At 36.9% G+C, this 17,189-nt stretch overlaps 1 protein-coding gene across 4 annotated transcripts in view; it reads left to right on the top strand.

Annotated features, from left to right (window-relative positions):
- Positions 1–17,189, top strand: part of SLC10A7 (solute carrier family 10 member 7) — a 251,927-nt gene that overhangs the window by 131,306 nt on the left and 103,432 nt on the right. Inside the window, exon 6 of one of the 4 annotated variants that reach the window (XM_082463443.1) lies at positions 371–9,292. The exons of the other annotated variants lie outside the window; for them this stretch is intronic. Coding sequence (XP_082319569.1) covers positions 371–421 — 51 coding nt within the window. The 3' untranslated portion in view covers positions 422–9,292. Of the gene's footprint in view, positions 1–370; positions 9,293–17,189 lie in introns of those variants that run through there. 4 annotated transcript variants of the gene reach the window in all.

The raw sequence follows: 17,189 nt of genomic DNA, 5'->3' as shown, positions 1-17,189 counted from the left end.
TCAGTAAGTGAATAAATACATATAAGTACTTAGAACATGGCTGGTACCTAATAAGTGCTGCCTAAGTATTAGCTATTATTGTTACTTCACTGTTGTCATCAGTATGTTCATCATTATTCATAGAGAACAGATTCTGGACGCAGACTGAGATTGAACCTCAGTGAGATTAGCAGTCAGTTGTTAGTCTTTCTGAGCCTCAGGTGTCTCAACTATAATAGAGGACAATAGTGGAAGAAGCTATCTCATAAGGGAGTTGAAAGAAACAGTTTTTGTTTTTTTTTAATATGCAGAACACAGAGCAGCACCTGTATCAAAATAATAATTATGTAAATATTATATGAAATAATATTTTTTTCCATTTTTTTTCCAGTTTATTAAAAAGGGTACAAATGAACAGTGGATGAAGAGGCACATAGGGTGAGGTCTGGAAGGATCCTGAATGCAGGACCTTCTGTCCCCAGGAGTTAGGCTGTGACCTCCTCCCAATATTATTATAGAACCACTTAGTCTCCTAGAATCAACTTGAGCCAACTAATCTTGTCTAGTTGCTTCCCGCCTCCTTCTGGAGTCGTGATTGTAAGCACAATCTACAATGGTCACTGATACAATAAAAATACTTAAATTGTGTGATGAGAGAGCAGAGCACAAACTAGATAAGGAGACAAATTGAACATTGAAATTTTTTTGAGGCCTGCTTGCAAAAACAAGTTAGAGGGCTTCCCTGGTGGCACAGTGGTTGAGAATCTGCCTGCCAATGCAGGGGACACGGGTTTCGAGCCCTGGTCTGGGAAGATCCCACATGCCACAGAGCAACTAGGCCCGTGAGCCACAACTACTGAGCCTGCACGTCTGGAGCCCATGCTCTGCAACAAGAGAGGCCATGATAGTGAGAGGCCCGCGCGCTGCGATGAAGAGTGGCCCCCGCTCGCCGCAACTAGAGAAAGCCCTCGCACAGAAACGAAGAACCAACACAGCCAAAATTAAATAAATAAATTAATTAATTTAAAAAAAAAAAGTTAGAGCCATGCAAAGAGAAGGTGGTACCAAGAGGAGGTTAGAAGACATAAAGGAAAGTGTCATCAATATTGATTAGATTTAATCCTCCTTTCCATCCTTTCAATATTGATATAATTCTGTCTTGAGATATCCTGGGTTCATAAATGAGAAGAGTTTCGTAAGTTGACTGAGTTTTGTTATTTTTCTTATGTGCAGAAATACAAATGTTATGAAAAGGAAAGTCAGGACTTATGGTGTCAATTTTATAAGAAATTTGAAATAAATGATGTAATTTTAAACACATCTGGAATTTTTTAATCTCTAGTTTTTGAAAGGTTTTTCCAGAAAGAGAAGTTACTATGTATTAAAAATCACTCCATACTTAACACTGCTTGGTTCCATAGAGAACATCTTTTGTGCCAGGTCTTTATAAAGCAGCTTCATTATTTGTTTTTCAAAATACCATGTTGATTCCTAAAATATTGGGCTCCCTGCCATTCACATTTAATTGAAGAGCATAATTCCAAGCCAATGTTTAAAATACTTAAATCTCGCCATTTACTATTATCCATTCCATGACTCTCCTTCAGTACGTTGAGCATCTACTGTGTGTCTGCACTCTACTCATCACTAAGGAGACAAAAATGAATACAGCCCCAGTGTTCCCCCTGCAGCCTAGCCCCAGAAGTTTATAGTCTATGGGTGTATCAGTCATGAGAAAAAGTAATTGCAGCATGATACAACTGCTGTGATAGTGTAAATCCAGTGATAGCACAAAGGAAGAAATGACCGATCAGAAACAGACCACTTTACACAGTGCTTGAGCACATTTAGTCCTTCTACAGGAAAATAAACAATTACCAAAATGTCAACATAACTAGAAATCTTTATCCATTCCTAGGGTCAATTTATACTACTGCTGTAGATAATCTCCATATCATGATAGCAGAACCCAAACAACCTAGTTTTTTGTTTGTTTGTTTGTTTTTGTTTGCAAAGAAAGAAAAAGCAACCCTTGTAACACAGCCTTTTGTTGGATTAGAATTTTTTCTCGTGGCATGAATTTAGAGAGATTGAATGCCTTCTCTAATGATAGGAGGCATTACTCTTTCTGGGTTTAGAAATCATTATTTTCTATGTAGTTTTCTGTAAACTATTGATACTACACATGCTTATTAAAGAGTTATGGAATATCTCCTTTTGCAGATTTTAGACTCTAGGGCTAAACAGTCTCCTTATGACAGGTGGAGAGTAGGCATAGAAAAAAGGATAAATGCTGTCTAGGTGATTGATAATATGGTTGTCTGTCTCAGGGGCTAGCTTCTGGAAAGGGCCGTCCAAGGGCAGTTTTAAGAACAATTGCCTACGGCTGTCTTGGGCTGAATGTGTGGCAGAAAAAGAACTCACTCCTCTGGGGGAAGGGAAAAGAAGACCCAGTATCCCAGAAGACTTATGGCTTCTATTTGTCTGATGAAAGAGTGGCATTGACGGAATACAGAATGGATGATAGCAAATCTTGCTTGTCTCTAGTGAAGATTTTTGTTTAGCGGGGTGGAGGGATTCAAATTGTGAAGTCTATTTGGGATGAGTTATCTGCAATCTCTCCCTATCCCTGGAGAGAAGGAGAATGACTAATTGAAGCATCCCAGAACAGTAATTGAGACAGATTGAAAGGGGAAATGAGTGATTAACCTTAAGCCTTCTCTTGACGCTGTGCATGGTAATGTTAGAGGTTTCTGGGCGGTGCCTTAGGAGCTCATTTTCACAAAAGTCCACATAGCTCCTATAATTAAATTTCAGAGAAATACGTTTCCGCCCCAACTTAAGTTTCAGATACTTGTTGCTCTGTTTTACATCATGTCACTAATAAAAGCTTGTTACTAATGGCTGAAAACCAGAGACAGATTTGCTGAGAAGCTAATGAAGCTTAAACTTTAGGACCCCTCACCCTGGAACTAATTTTGCATTCCTTTCTTAAAGAAAAGCCCCAGATTGTATAGGCCTTGAGTCCCGCAAAACCTACATCTGTCCCTGCTGATAAAATTCCAATAATAAATGAGTGATTGGCATAAATTGAAAAGTTCTCCAAAATGAAGGCCAGCATTTCTTCACTCCTTAGGGATTCAGGAACTAAGTTTCATAAATGCCTAGACCTATATCTGTTTACTCTAAATTATCAAGTTTTTGAAATTCTGGGAGTTGAGATGAACAATATCCTAGCTAATTACATGTTTTTGTGAGTACAGTGATTACTTTATTCCCTAAATAGAGTGTTAGTAATATTAAAAAAAGAAAAGTAGAAAAAAAATATATGCTATAATAATATAGAGGTACCATTTTTTACATATTTCTGTGTACTGGTACATAATTATAAATAAGAATCCAATGGGTTAGTTTTTAAAAGACTCAGATTTCCTGTATTCTGAATTGTGATACAATTTCTCCTTCTACCTTTTAGCAATATCTAATTTAGTGCCCTGTATACAGTAGGTGGTCAAAAAGCATTTGTTGAATTGAAACTAAGTGTATGTTGTGAATTGGATTGCTTTACTAAAAAGAAGAGCCAGCAGAATCTGGCTGATGTGAAAAAAATAAAACACTTAACCTAAATGTAGCTGTATGCATATTGATGGCAAGTAACTTTTACAAAGCAAAACTCTCTACTTACCAGAAATTTCATAGTCATCCTTTGGCAAGTATAATTAACATAAGATCACAAACCCGCTACCACATTTTTATTTGGTAAGTGGGTCCATGGTTAACTCAGGCATCCTATATGACTAGTCTGAAAATTCATGTATGCCTGAAATCTGGGGATATTTTTTTCCTTATTTTTTATTATTGTTGTTGATTTTTTTCCTGCTTTTGATAGGGTTGTAAATTGACCTGGAGAAATGATAACTAATGGAGTGTGCTTGGGTTTAGACAAAATTTTATTTGATTAGTTATATACTTGTATCTGAAACTTGTATCCTTGATAGTTTTCTTCCCAGTGGATATCAAAGTTTGCTGCAACAGCTTTCTGTAACAGAGGAAGTTAGCTCTCTTTTGCTTACTCACTCATATTCTTATACACACATTCTCTCTCTCTCTCTCACACACACACACACACACACACACACACAAGCAATCCACATGCACAGATAGTTTTTTGACAAGCAGGTATTTGTATAGTTTGAGTCACTGAATGAACTATGAGCTATCAGTACATAATTTGACAAGAGCTGGGGCCGTCCTCCAAGCTCTCAGGAATTGTACCTCTCTCAGCTAGCAGTAATTCTTGACTCAATGCTCAAATGGTGGGATGGTCTAGAAGTACACAGTGAAAGAGTATAGTCTCTTATGGCCATGTTCTTTGGAGAGAATTAAAAATATAGAAAGAATACAGTGATTTTGAGCAAAGTACTTAATTGTTAGTATCAACATAGTGTATTTAAAATTTTTTTCTGCCTGAGAGGTTGTCAAGATTGGGATTTTCATCTCTGAAGATGCTTGTTTCGCAGCCTCCCCATTGGGCTGATCCTCTTAGTTATTCAGGCAATGTCACAAGCAATTAAATGAGGTGAAATATTTGTTTCATTTTAGACCAGGTGTCAGTTTTGAATATCATTTATTCTATCAGCAGCAGCAATTACAAAATTAAGGTAACCAGTAATTTTTTTATTGGAGGTCTTGTTCCTCTAAGACCTGTTTGTTCTGATGATCTTGCTGAATCTTCTGATAAATCTACATCAATAAAAGATGTTGTATTCATTGATCAAGCATAGAGTCGAAGCTGCAAACACACGTATTACACGTGTTAAAGATTGTCACTTTTGATAGGAGTAAAGGATAAGTAATTGTTGAGAACACCAAAGCCCTCTACAACAAAGACTAATATGGACTGTTTTGAGCTGGTGGGCCAGCATATATCTGAACAAATAGGATCCTAATGGTTTGGTGAACTAGAAGACAGAATGAAAGCAATTTGGGCAGCATTCCTAAGTCTGCAATTTTGTTAGGCCAGTTCAGACCCTCTCCACAGGAAGCAGACATTGAGGTCAGAAGTTGGGTCAAAGCCTTTTAATTGTGAACCTCCATGATGCCTCTGGGCTCAGGTCAATAACCTGAGAGACTCTGTCTGTGGGCCTGGAAAGAGTATATTACGGGGGCTCAGGTGGCCCACTAGACTGTTCTAATACTCAATTGTGAGAAGCAGATTATCTGCTTTGCAGATTATCTGATCTTCTTTCATCAGCCTCCCTACTGGGCTTTCAGTTGCCAAGTATGGGTCTCAAATGTGAAGTGCAAGAAGTTGGGCACAGTGGACTCTGTGTGCAATCCCATTAGTAAACCAAATATAAATCAATCAACAGGCACTGCTTTGTTAAATGGCTTCAGGCTTATTTGCTTTGGCATTTTCTCTATCTTAATCTGTATTCTCTAGAGTTGCCTGAACCCCATTTATTTTGCTCTTATCTCCTAGAAATCTTTAGACTAGAGAACAGATGTATCATGAAATCCATGCAAAATGGAATTATTCCAACACCTTTCCTTTTTTTGTGTTCTCTGTAATGTAGATAGAGCATTACGATGTAATTTAATTTCTTCTCTGGAAATTCATAAAGTCGTTCCCGCCTAGGCTGTCTTTGGTGCCCTGGTAATCTTGCTTGTTTGTGTTCTTCAAGGCAGCTGTCGTTCAGACAGAAGAAAGATTGGTTCTCTGTGAGTCAGTTTTCTGTGGATTAGGAAATCAAGGCTGGATTGTGAATTATGTTTTTGTCAAAGACCAGACTATTATCATCATCCTCTCCTGTTTTCAGAAACAAAGAGAAAAAGGGACATAAGAAAAGAGGAAGGAAGAGATGGGGGGGAGAAAGAGAGAGGGAGAACACTAATGACATTTTGGCCTGCTATAAGTTATAATCTTCTCTGTAGCTAGACAGGTAGTATCCCTGATAAATTGTTAATAAGAAAGTGTATTTTTATGCCCTTCTTTGGCATATGAAAGCATCCCTGCAAACTTAAAAGCAAAATGGCAAACTCTTAAATCCTAATCTTTGTTTTCATCACTAGATCATGCCTCACTCCCAAAGTACTGCTTCCAAAGCTAGTTTTCCCCCTAAAACATATACTCTTTCCTGTTTTCCACTAGTCCTGGCACAGATGCTCTAAGAACAGCGCACTGATTGGTACTAGTGAACAAAAATTTTTGGTTTCAACAACCCCTTCACCTATCCTTTTCTTTTTTAACCAGTTTTGATGACTTGATATTATATTAGTCGCCTGCCTACTTACAATATTAGCATATACTTCTATGAATTTTGAATTTTGTTGGCAATTTTTAAATCTTTTATTATTCAGCAGATACTCATTTTATACCTACTTTGTGCCAGGCACTATTCTAGGTCCTTGGCACAATGATAATAAGTTAATAAAACAATCTTAGATTTCTTCCCTCAGGGAGTTTACATCCTGTTGGGAATAGACAGACAATAAAAAATAAACAAATAGGTAAATTATACAGTTTGTTAAAGAGAGAAGAGCTACAGAAACAAAAAGAAGAAGAGTGAAAGGTTAAAGGAAGCCAGAAGTGCTGAGGCAGAGGTGGGGAGGTTGTGATTTAAGTGGGGTGATCAAGTTGGCCTCGTTTAGGGAGAGCAAAACCTTGAGTGCTCTCATGGGAGTTAGCTATGAAGATTTCTGGAGAAGAACATTCCAGGCAAAGGGAACAGCCAGTGCAAAGGCCACGAGGTGAGAGCATCCCTCCAGGTATTGAGACCCTGTGTTGATAAATTAAAACTAGAATGCTTTTCCTAAGATCAGTCTTTCATTATCAAGCTCTCTCTATCCTTACTGTTTGTTTCTGAAATAACTTAACAAAATTAGAAGCAGATTTCCCTCAATGTATCTGTGTTTCTAGAAATGATAGTAAACTATTTCCCGACATCCAAGACATCCTTTTTAAATGTCTTGCATCTTTTGAGAAGTAGAAATCATAGTATCTGTTAAATACTATGTTAAAATAATTTCATGTATTGAAACAAATTTAGTTCCTTTAGGAATTTAAATGGGACACCTGGAGTAGCTGTGTTATAATATGGAAGGGAAAAACATTTATTAAGCACCTATTATGTGACAGGCACTGTCCTAGGTCCTTTATATAGGTTATCTTGTATAATCTCTACTGCTGTGAAGTAAGTGATATTGACTTCATTTTGTATGAGGAGTCAAAGAGATATTAAATAACTTGGCCGAAGGCTCAAAATAGAAAATGGACAAGCCAGATCCAAACCCAGGTTCAATAGAATTTAAGGCCAATGAACAGCATCACAATTTGCCCATTTTCCTGGGGTAACCTGTACGTAATTTTTACTTCATGTATTCCCCTCACTTGCCACAGGTAACCAATCAATACATCCTGTTCATTTTATCACCTGAGTATCTGCCAAATTTATTCACGTTTCTCCGTCTCCACCACCAGGGCCCTTGTTCAGCCATCGTCTCTCCACAGCCCTGCTGATTTCCTGGCTTCCAGTCTGAGCAGTAGTTCTCAACCCTGGCCATATAGTAAATAACTGGGGTAGTTTTTTAAAGAAAATTGCTGCTGTGTGGGCCCCACTCCAGACCAATTAAATTATAATCTGGTGTAGGGGGGTTTAGACACTGATATTGTTTTAAAGCTCCTGGGTGACTCGAATATGTATTCAGTGTTGAGAACTACTGTATTAGACCCTTTTACAATGTAAATTTTTACCACTAAAATCCCTGAGTAGCTCCTCCTTTCTCTCAGGATAAAATCTGGACTTAATATGGCAGTTCTTGACCTGGTCCCTGGGCTTACCTTGCCAGCCCTTGTATCTTGCCCTGCCCTTGAATTTATTTGTAAATCACATAAAATTACTTTAAAATTATAACCTCAGGGATGTTTATTTGTATTCCAAATCAGCCTTTTGCTTAAAATGTTCTTCCTCTAGGACTTCCTATCCAATAATGATCAATAAACCCTTAGGTGCACTAAGAAGCTATAAATGATCTTAATAAAATAAACAATTATTTTGTGAAGCTAATAGGGCTCTCTGATATGGCTGACTGATATTCTTTCAGACAGATCTATTGAAAGAACAAACGGACTCTGGACAATCAAAATTTGAGTCTTCCTAGTTGTAATGTTGAAACCATCATGAATTCCTTGGATTCTCATTTCATAATTTACATTCCTAAATGTATCTGAGGGTAGAGTAAATAATGGTGAAACAACTTATTTTGGAAGCATTGTGATATTTAATCTGAGAAAAGGGTATTTTCTTTTTTAATGTTTGATGAAAAGTTAACTTACCTCTGTCATTCCAAGCTCTTTCATGGTATCATCCTTGCAAAATGCTTCAGTAACTAATTAACAAAGAAGTTATACTCTTATTAATGCCTTCTTTCAATGAATCAGTGTTTTTGTAAGGTTAAAAATAAAAGGAAGCTAGCACTTTTATGAATCTCTTATTATTAGATAAGCTGGATGTTATTTTATTCAATGGGCAATAAGAGTAAAACATATTGACCTGGCTTCTGAGTAGACTACAGTGAAGGTCTCCACATTTAGGTGTTTATCAGAATCACCAGGGAAGCTTTTTAAAAAATGCAGTTTTCTCAGCTCCACCTTAAATTTATTGAATAAGAATCTCTAGGTTTAGACCCAAGAGTCTCTCTCTCTCTCTTTTTTTTTTTTTTTTTAAATCAGATTCCCAAGGAATTCTGATGCACGGCCAGGCTTAGCAACCACTGGACCAGAATATATTTAGCGATGGGAGGAGACATAGAGTAGCCTGATATCGATAGAAGTAACCCATTCACCCAACTGAGATAAAATATTGCTTTTAGAGTACTAAGTAATCAGATGCCTGGTAGTCAAAAGGAAGAATGAAAAATACCCCTCTGGTGACCCATATTTCTTCCATTTTCCTTAAACTTGCGCCATCCCCAACCCACTGAGACTTCTCTAACAATAATAGGTCTTTAGTAGTAATAGCTCTAACAATAATGGCAGTAACATTGATTTTACAGGAGGCCCTGTTTTATATATATATATATACACACACATATATATGGAGGATATATGTATATATCCTCCATTTAATCTTCAGTACACCCTATGACGTAGGTGTTGTTATATGTGGGCAATACAGGAGGAAAGTGAATAAGCAAGTTACCTACCCCAGGTCATCCCAAGTAGGCATCATGAGCCCCGCTCAGGCAGGCTGACCCCATAACCCCACTCTTACCCACTCTGCTCTGCTCCCTCTAAACATGCCATGTGCTTTTTTTTTAAAAAAAAAAACATGTACTTTATACAGTTCCATTTTTTTCCCTCATGATGCTTTCTTTGCCAAGGATCCCTTACTTCCCAATTTTCTCTATTGAAATCCTACTTTTTCTACAAAGCCAGCGCCAACTCTGCCCTTTCTTTGGCCCCTTGTCCCATTATCTTCTCTGCCCTTAGACCGAATGAATTGTCCTTGACTTTGTATCCAAAGAGGAAAAGCAAACTACTGTTTATTAACCATCTACCAAGAGTACTATGTAAGATAAATAATACGATGTCTATGTTATATTTGGGCAAAATGAGATTCAAGAAGGTAGGTGACTTCTGAGAGCCCCCCTCTGTGTGGAGAAAGACAAATTTGAATCCCAGTCTGTCTAACTCTAGCTCTTTAGGCCATGATATGCTGTTCTCTCCCTTGGCATGTGGTTTATGTCCTATCACAGCACGTATCATGCAAGCATATTATATCCATCTTTGAAACCCTTGTTCCAGAAAAAGTGCTGTGCATATATGTGCTCTGGAAAGTGTTTGATGAATGAATTTTGAGGTTCTTCCAATAATCCAGATATTGGGAATTTTTATGGTGCTAAGCATATAGTTGACAAATGTGGTTAACTTTACTTTCTCCTTGTTCAAAGGAGAAAAGGATTATCTCACAAGTCATTAGGAAAACACCAGATTAAGCTATTAGGGGAGTTACTAGATCCTGTCTCTCCAGCCATTGTGTGCTTCAGTGACTTTATTTGCCTTACGATTTCTCTCTGTTTGGAGTAACTATTTGGATAGATAAATAAAAGAGATGAAAGAAAGGAAGAAGAAAGCATGGAAAGTAGGAAGAACGGTTTAAAATAATTTTTGTTTTACAAAACCAAGTTTTCCTCCATGAAAAGTACCTCTGAACTCTGTGGGGGAAGATAAAACCATGAAGGTTGAGTGTTGGTATTTGTTTGGCATGCTTGAGAAATCTACATTCTTCCTGTGTCTGTGCCCTGCAGTTTTAATGTAGAAACAGACAATTCTGACTTGACCTTAAGTGCCTCACCAATCTACTCAGGGGACTCCCTTTAGGAATATGAGCTGACACCACCTTGCCTGAGTTTCTTTCAATCAATAACATGGCAGAGTACACATGATATGAATAGGCAGGCCGATAAGAAATAAAAGCATATCTGTTGATACAAATGGAGCGATAAATGGATAAATGGATGGGTTTCTATCCAAGGACTTTGAAGGGGAAATCAAGGAGGGACAAGATGATGGCCAAATGTGAATGTATAGCAAATTAATTTTTTTTCTGAGGGACGGTTTCTCTTTCATTACTTACGTTCAGAAGAAAATGGTCAAGTTGTTCTGTGCCTAAAAGGAATTTGTTACTCTGATTCTTGGAATAAAATAAGCCTCTTGGGAGTGTGCATTTTGCGACTGTAAATCTACAGTGGCAAAATGGCGTTAATTTGACTGACTGGAAATATTAACCACATTGTATGAAATAACTGCCAGAAAGAATTCTCTACCATGCCCTGTGACTTTATTTTAATTGATTTTTTTTTTTACTTTCAGCTTCTGTGATTTTTGTTTCTTCTGACACATATTTATTAAATGCAGGAAGAAAATTGTTTTGCAAATTATTTTTAGTGGGTTTATCTTGTTTAAATTGGTGGGTTAACTCTTTTTCTTCAGAATGCCACCCTCTTTTATCTTCAGGCTCGGTACTGCTGATTTAGCTTTTTGGGCCCGCTAATGGCATTATTGTCCACATCAGCAGTCTCCACAATTAAGCTGTATGCTTAGCAGTAGCATCTGATGTTTCACAAAGATTTGAAAGTCAAAATTGAATATGATTGATTGCTGCGAGATACGTTAATATTAGGATTCCTGAGCTCTGGTGTAGAATAAATCATCCACTGTAATAACAAAGATGATGCCTCTAACATTACTCATTTTATGGTCTATCAGTAATCAGGCCTTAGGAATAAGCCTCATTTGTCTGCTCTAGAGCCCTCATATTATACGAATCACAAGGTGACTGCTCATAGAAACATAATTTAGGATAGTAGAATTTACCTGTCAGTATTACCAACAATGATATATTCAAAAGGGTAACCTCATTTCCTTTATCAACCTTTCTTTCTATTTACCCAACATTGGATGTTTAAAAATGAAGCTGTTTTATGCTTCACATCAGAGTTTCCATAATGCATCCCGCAATCCAGAAAAAAAAAAAAAAAAGTTGTTTTGTTATTTTTTAACTATACTCGTCCAAAAAAAACCTACTACTAATAATGTAAACCAACATCTTTTGAATACTTACTAAGTGCCAAGAACTGCACCATGCATTTAGCATGTATAAATTTATTCATTCCTTACAATAACAGAAAGGCATGTAGGTACTGTGTTTATCCCCAGTTTACTGAGGAAACCTAGGCCCAGAGAGGTTAGACAACTTGCTAGGGTCACACCGATTGTCAGTGGTAGAGCAGGATTTGAACCCAGGATGTCTGGCCCCAGGACCCATGCTCCTAACTAATATAGCAGACCTGCAGGAGGCACGTGTGAGAGGTTTAGTCCCTGGCCTCGGTGGCTCACTTTCTCATTTTGGTGATAATAATCATGAACAGGAAGTCATAATAAAAGATCAACTACTAAGTTGCAGAATACATCCCCCAGATCGGTGCTGCAGGAATTCAAGAAGACAAAAGGACTAGTATAGGCTGGGTAGCATTCAGAACAACTTGTCATTATTTAGTTAAAACTGAGATGCCTAGAAAAACTTTAAAATTCCTGAACACTGAATGTTAATACTGGAAGTAATTTTATAGGCTGCGGTATCTTTATGTTTTACACGTGATTCTACGTACTGGTTGGAGTATCTCTTAGTGATTTTAATTTACTCCCAGATTATTTTGAATATTTATACTTTGGGGTGAACTTTGCATTTGTAGATCTCTCACCTGTGAAATAAATTGAATCTACACCTGATAAAAATGTTACACAATGCCAACTTGCTATCTAGTGGGTTTGTTCCAGAAGGAAGGAACGGGTACTAGTTGTATTCTTTCATAGTCTCTAGTCTTACTCCTTTAAAGTTTTAGGCTGAACGAAATGATCCTTCTTTTTCTTCAGTTAATCAAGTCAGTGCAGGGTGACTACCTATGTAAAAATAACTTGCTAATTTAATGTCAAAGTCTAGAGTGAATTAATTTCACATCGTGGGTTGTCAACAGCTTTGCATATTTTGGCAGTTCTGGTGAAGTAAAGCCCCGTGTAACTGTACCAGTGACAGAACATTTGTACCATTAAGGCTTCAAACTCTTATTCAGCTGTCAACACATGGGCACTTTCTGGAGCCAGATTCTCTCACGCTGTGCCCTGCCTGCAGCTAGCCGGAAGCTCAACTTTGACTAAAAGGGTTGATTTCTCTTCTCTTACCCTTGTTCTCATTTAGTGTTAAAACCCGCTTAAAGCCCGCCCTTCATTCTGAAAAGTACACAGGCATGTGTCATCTCCTAAACCATGGTGACATGGAGGTAAGGAGCTCCAAAGAAATGCTGGACATCTGAGCGAACAGTTGATTAGAGCGGAGTCTGGCAGTGTTAATTGTGAGCCGCAGTATCATGACTGCTGAAACCAAAGCTTTCTGGAGGTTTTCAAAACTTGAGTAGAGTTTTTAATACTGAGCAGTAGGGTCAGTGTACTGTGGTGGAATTTAAAGTGGTTTTTTTTGACAGTGATAGGTTTGTTTTTTTGTTTTTTGTTTTTTTTTAGTGGAGTCTAGTTGATTCACAATGTTGTATTAGTTTCAGGTGTACAGCAAAGTGAATCAGTTACACATATATATATCCACTCTTTTTTAGATTCTTTTCCCATATAGGTTATTACAGAATATTGAGTAGAGACTTGGCTTTTGTCACTTGCCACTTTTGTTATCTGATTGCAGACTCATTTGCTATATTGACTATGTGTGTTGTTTGTTTTGTTTTGTTTTTAATGTTTGTCTGCCTGAAGCCACTTGGTAATGCAGGGTGGACAGAACAGCCTAAAGAACCAGAGAATAATAGATAGAGACAAATGTTGGATAAAGCGATGAATTCTTTAGCCAACTCCCACCAACATAGCACAATGAAACAGAAACTTTTATTCATGCAGGCTCTGACAATTTGATTTTCAGTGATTCTTTTCAAGTGAAATTGTAGAAGAGAGCTCCCAAATTTTATCCAATGGATAACATTACAAATCATTTAAAAATAGAAGTGACGTTCAGTGTCTCCACTGAAGAAGAATTCATGAACAATTGACATTTGTGGACCTGCACTATCTAATACACTACTAACTAACTGCATGTGGCTAATTAAATTTAAATTAATTAGAAAATTAAATAAAATTTAAAATTCAGGTCCTTGGTTGCACTAGCCACATTTCAAGTGTTTAAATAGCTACATGTGGCTACTGGCTACTAGGGAAAGCCAAATAAGTTTTCATTTGCTTCTTTTGTTTTGTTGTTTTTGGTTTTGGCTTTTAGTTATCATTTTACAATACTTTTTTATGGAGGCAGAGACCATAACTGTTTGGAGAATTAGTGTGAGAACTTTGGTATTCATCTTGGTATCTCACTGTTATGATATTAAACAGCTCACAGATCTATAAATACATTATTCCAGTAACTCAGGAACTGAAGAAATACCTTGTAGATTAGCTAAGCCATGTTTTTTAGGATACGTAGCAAAAAAAGCCTTGCTTATAGGTTGCTCAGAAGAGGAAAAAATCTGAATATAGAGTCAAAGGCTAAAGTTTCTTTGCCCCTAATGTATTTATAACCCAAGTACATTTTCAACACAGGATACTCAGAAGAATTTTTGTCTTCATGATAAAAGGCAAGACCAAGAAAATCTAGAAGGAAATACTTAAGAAAGTAGACCCTTTTAAATGAAGGGAGAATAAGTATTTTCTTAAGTTGTATAAAACTATTTTACTCTAAAAATAGTAAACTCTGAGGAACTCTGGATAAGAGGGGTGGATTGTATCACTGACAGTTTCCCAGTTGTGATATTATAAATACTAAACTTGCGCAAGATGTTACCACTGGGGAAAACTGGTGAAGGGTACACTGATCTCTCTGCATTATTTCTTATAACTGCATATGAACCTACAATGATCTCAAAATTAGAAGTTTAAAAAAAGAAAAATAATAACTTGCTGAAGTCCTCATAGCTATTAGGAAACAGAGCTAAGACTCAGACTCTCTGATTCCAGAATTTGAGTGCCTAAAACATTGCTTCATTTGAATAAAATTACTGTATATTGAGAAACAGTAAATATATACCTACCCACCTTTTGGAGCTGGAGCAGGACTTTCAGATATTGATAAGTTGGTAACCATCCCTATAATTTTGAAGCATTATTTATCAATAATAAGAAAATTTTGGTTTATTAAATATCTGAGGTTGAATTTAATGATTTAATTTAATTTAATGATTTAATTTAAAACTTCTGTTACCTGTGCTTTAAGTAAAGATAAACTTTAATTTTAAACTCAGTCATAAAGTCAGTAACCATCAATCATGAGACACTAAAATAATATTTGGACATAACTTTGTAATTTTTAAATCATTATATGAGATTTTTTACTGTATTTTACACAGTAAAATACAGTTTAAAAAAACCCAGATAAAAATTAAAAATAAAAATGCATATATAGATATTTGAAAAAGGAAGCAAATATCTGACTTATTATTGATTAAATTCAGTGTTTATATAAATATAAGATAGTGTTTTGTTTTGTGCTTTCTAGGAGTACAAAAGATATTATTAGTGAACCATAATTTTTTGGCAAAATTTTATATTTTCTATATTTACTGGATTTTATGCTGTAATAATGTGATCTTAATATATAATAAGCAGAGTTAGAATTACAGAGTTCCTTGATACTTTGCTCGGTTCATGGATCTCATGATGTCAGTTTCTGCCAAGGATCGGAAGTCTGCTTTTTGGGTGGGGGGCGGTTTACCTTGTTGGATACTCTTCAATGAAAGTAGTATTAAAAAGGAAATGGAAGAGCTTCCACTATGTGTATTGGCTTTTTTTTTTTTTTTTTCTTAAACTGTGTACTTGTCAGGATCTTGGACAAGAAACAAGAATCACTGACCTAAATCCTCTTTGTGATTTTGCTGTGGCAGCCTCATATTAATTGGCTCCATCAAAATAACTCTTCTAAAGCCTTCCAAGCCCATTCTTCCAACTTACCTACAAAGCACAGTTTTGACTTAGCTTGAAATAAATAGTGAACATTTGACCTACCTAAAAAAACCCTTCATCTGACTCTCTGACATTGGCTCTTTTTAGAAATGCAATAATCTCTCAACCTACCCAACTAATACTCATTATGGTCCAACGATGTGTGAGGCATTATACCTGGCATTGTGGATGGAGGTAGAAAGGTAATTAACACATTTGCTTTCAAGAAGTTCAGAGAAGAGAAGGATTAGTTTTAGTGGCAGTAGTAGTATTATAAATAGTAGCAGCAGTATCATAGTACTTTCTCTGTGTCTGTCACTATTCTAATACTTTATGTTAACTCATGTAATCCTTGTATCAGCCCTATGAAGTAGGTACGTTGGAAGATGGAGGGAACAAAAAGTGCCCACTGAACTGAGAAGGCATCTTGAGACTGAAAAATGAGGCAGGCAGCTCCATGTAATCAATGGATCAGTGTATTATAGGGTAACTTACAGGGTGAGATTGGGCAGACCATGATGCAGAAGCATTCACAGCTGCACTCCATACTGCCAAGGGGCCATTGAGATAATTTTATAGTTAACCTACGGTATGGAGTAGGTGCTTGGAAACAGGATGTGCATTCCTAAGTCAAGACTCATGAATGAGTAACTAATCTTGTGGGCACTGAGAATTCCTCGGCAGTTTTCATCATTGTTTGGGGACTAACAGCATAGAGGCCACCTGATCCTAATGATTATTGAACAATATCTATTAACTGCAAAGCTCTTGACAACAGAAAACTGAATTACTGGGTAGGTTCACAGAAGGACGGGAGAAACTGTAAGGGCCCAAGATGGCGTCAGTTATGTTAACAGCCATCATACGTACAACTATTATGTCCATTTTACAGATGAAGATACTGAGGTACATAAGGGTTTAATCATTATCTAAGATCATACACCAGATGGTGCTAGAATTTGAACAGAAGTAGTCTGGCTCCAGAATTCATACTAGTCTGTATTTTCAAATGAGAGGAGTCTTGAGTGTGTCTTCAGTAATGGATAGGGAAGATCATCCAAAGAGAGGCATTGCAAGTAATTCTGCTTGACAGTCACTTAATAAATGCCCGTCGTGTGGAAAGCACTACAGAAATGAATAAGATACAGACGCTGCACTCAAGGAACTTACAGCAAGTTTACGTACTTCCTGATGATCTATTTGGGGGCTGTTTGAGAAAAGAATATAATTTCTATTTGATGGTTTATTTCACAGTTTTGTGGTCCATTGTATTTCTCTTTGAACAATCCACAAATCACAAAATATTTTGCTGACATTTTTTTCTTTTAACCTTTATTGAGTGCCTACTAAAAGTTCGGCAGTGCGTGGTGAGGCCCGCAGGAACAGTAATAAACGAGATAGATCATCCCTCCCCTCACAGAATTTGCATCTAGTGGAGAAGACAGTTAAACAAGTATCAAAATGAAATGTGGGCAGTGCTATGAGAGAAGATAGGGAACTATCTGAGTATGTAAATAGAGACTTTAACCTTCAGGAACCTCAGGAGTGCTGATGCCTGAAAGATGAGGCGTCAGTCAGGAAAAAGGGGTGTGGGAAGTAGAGAGTAGGAAAAAAAAATGTTCCAGGCAGAGGGAACAGCACACACAGGGGCCAGCACGGAGAAAGA

Source organism: Balaenoptera physalus (genome assembly GCF_965194825.1).
Source record: "Balaenoptera physalus genome assembly, chromosome: 5".
Lineage (NCBI taxonomy): Eukaryota > Metazoa > Chordata > Mammalia > Artiodactyla > Balaenopteridae > Balaenoptera > Balaenoptera physalus.
This window is presented reverse-complemented; position numbering and strand designations above follow the sequence as displayed.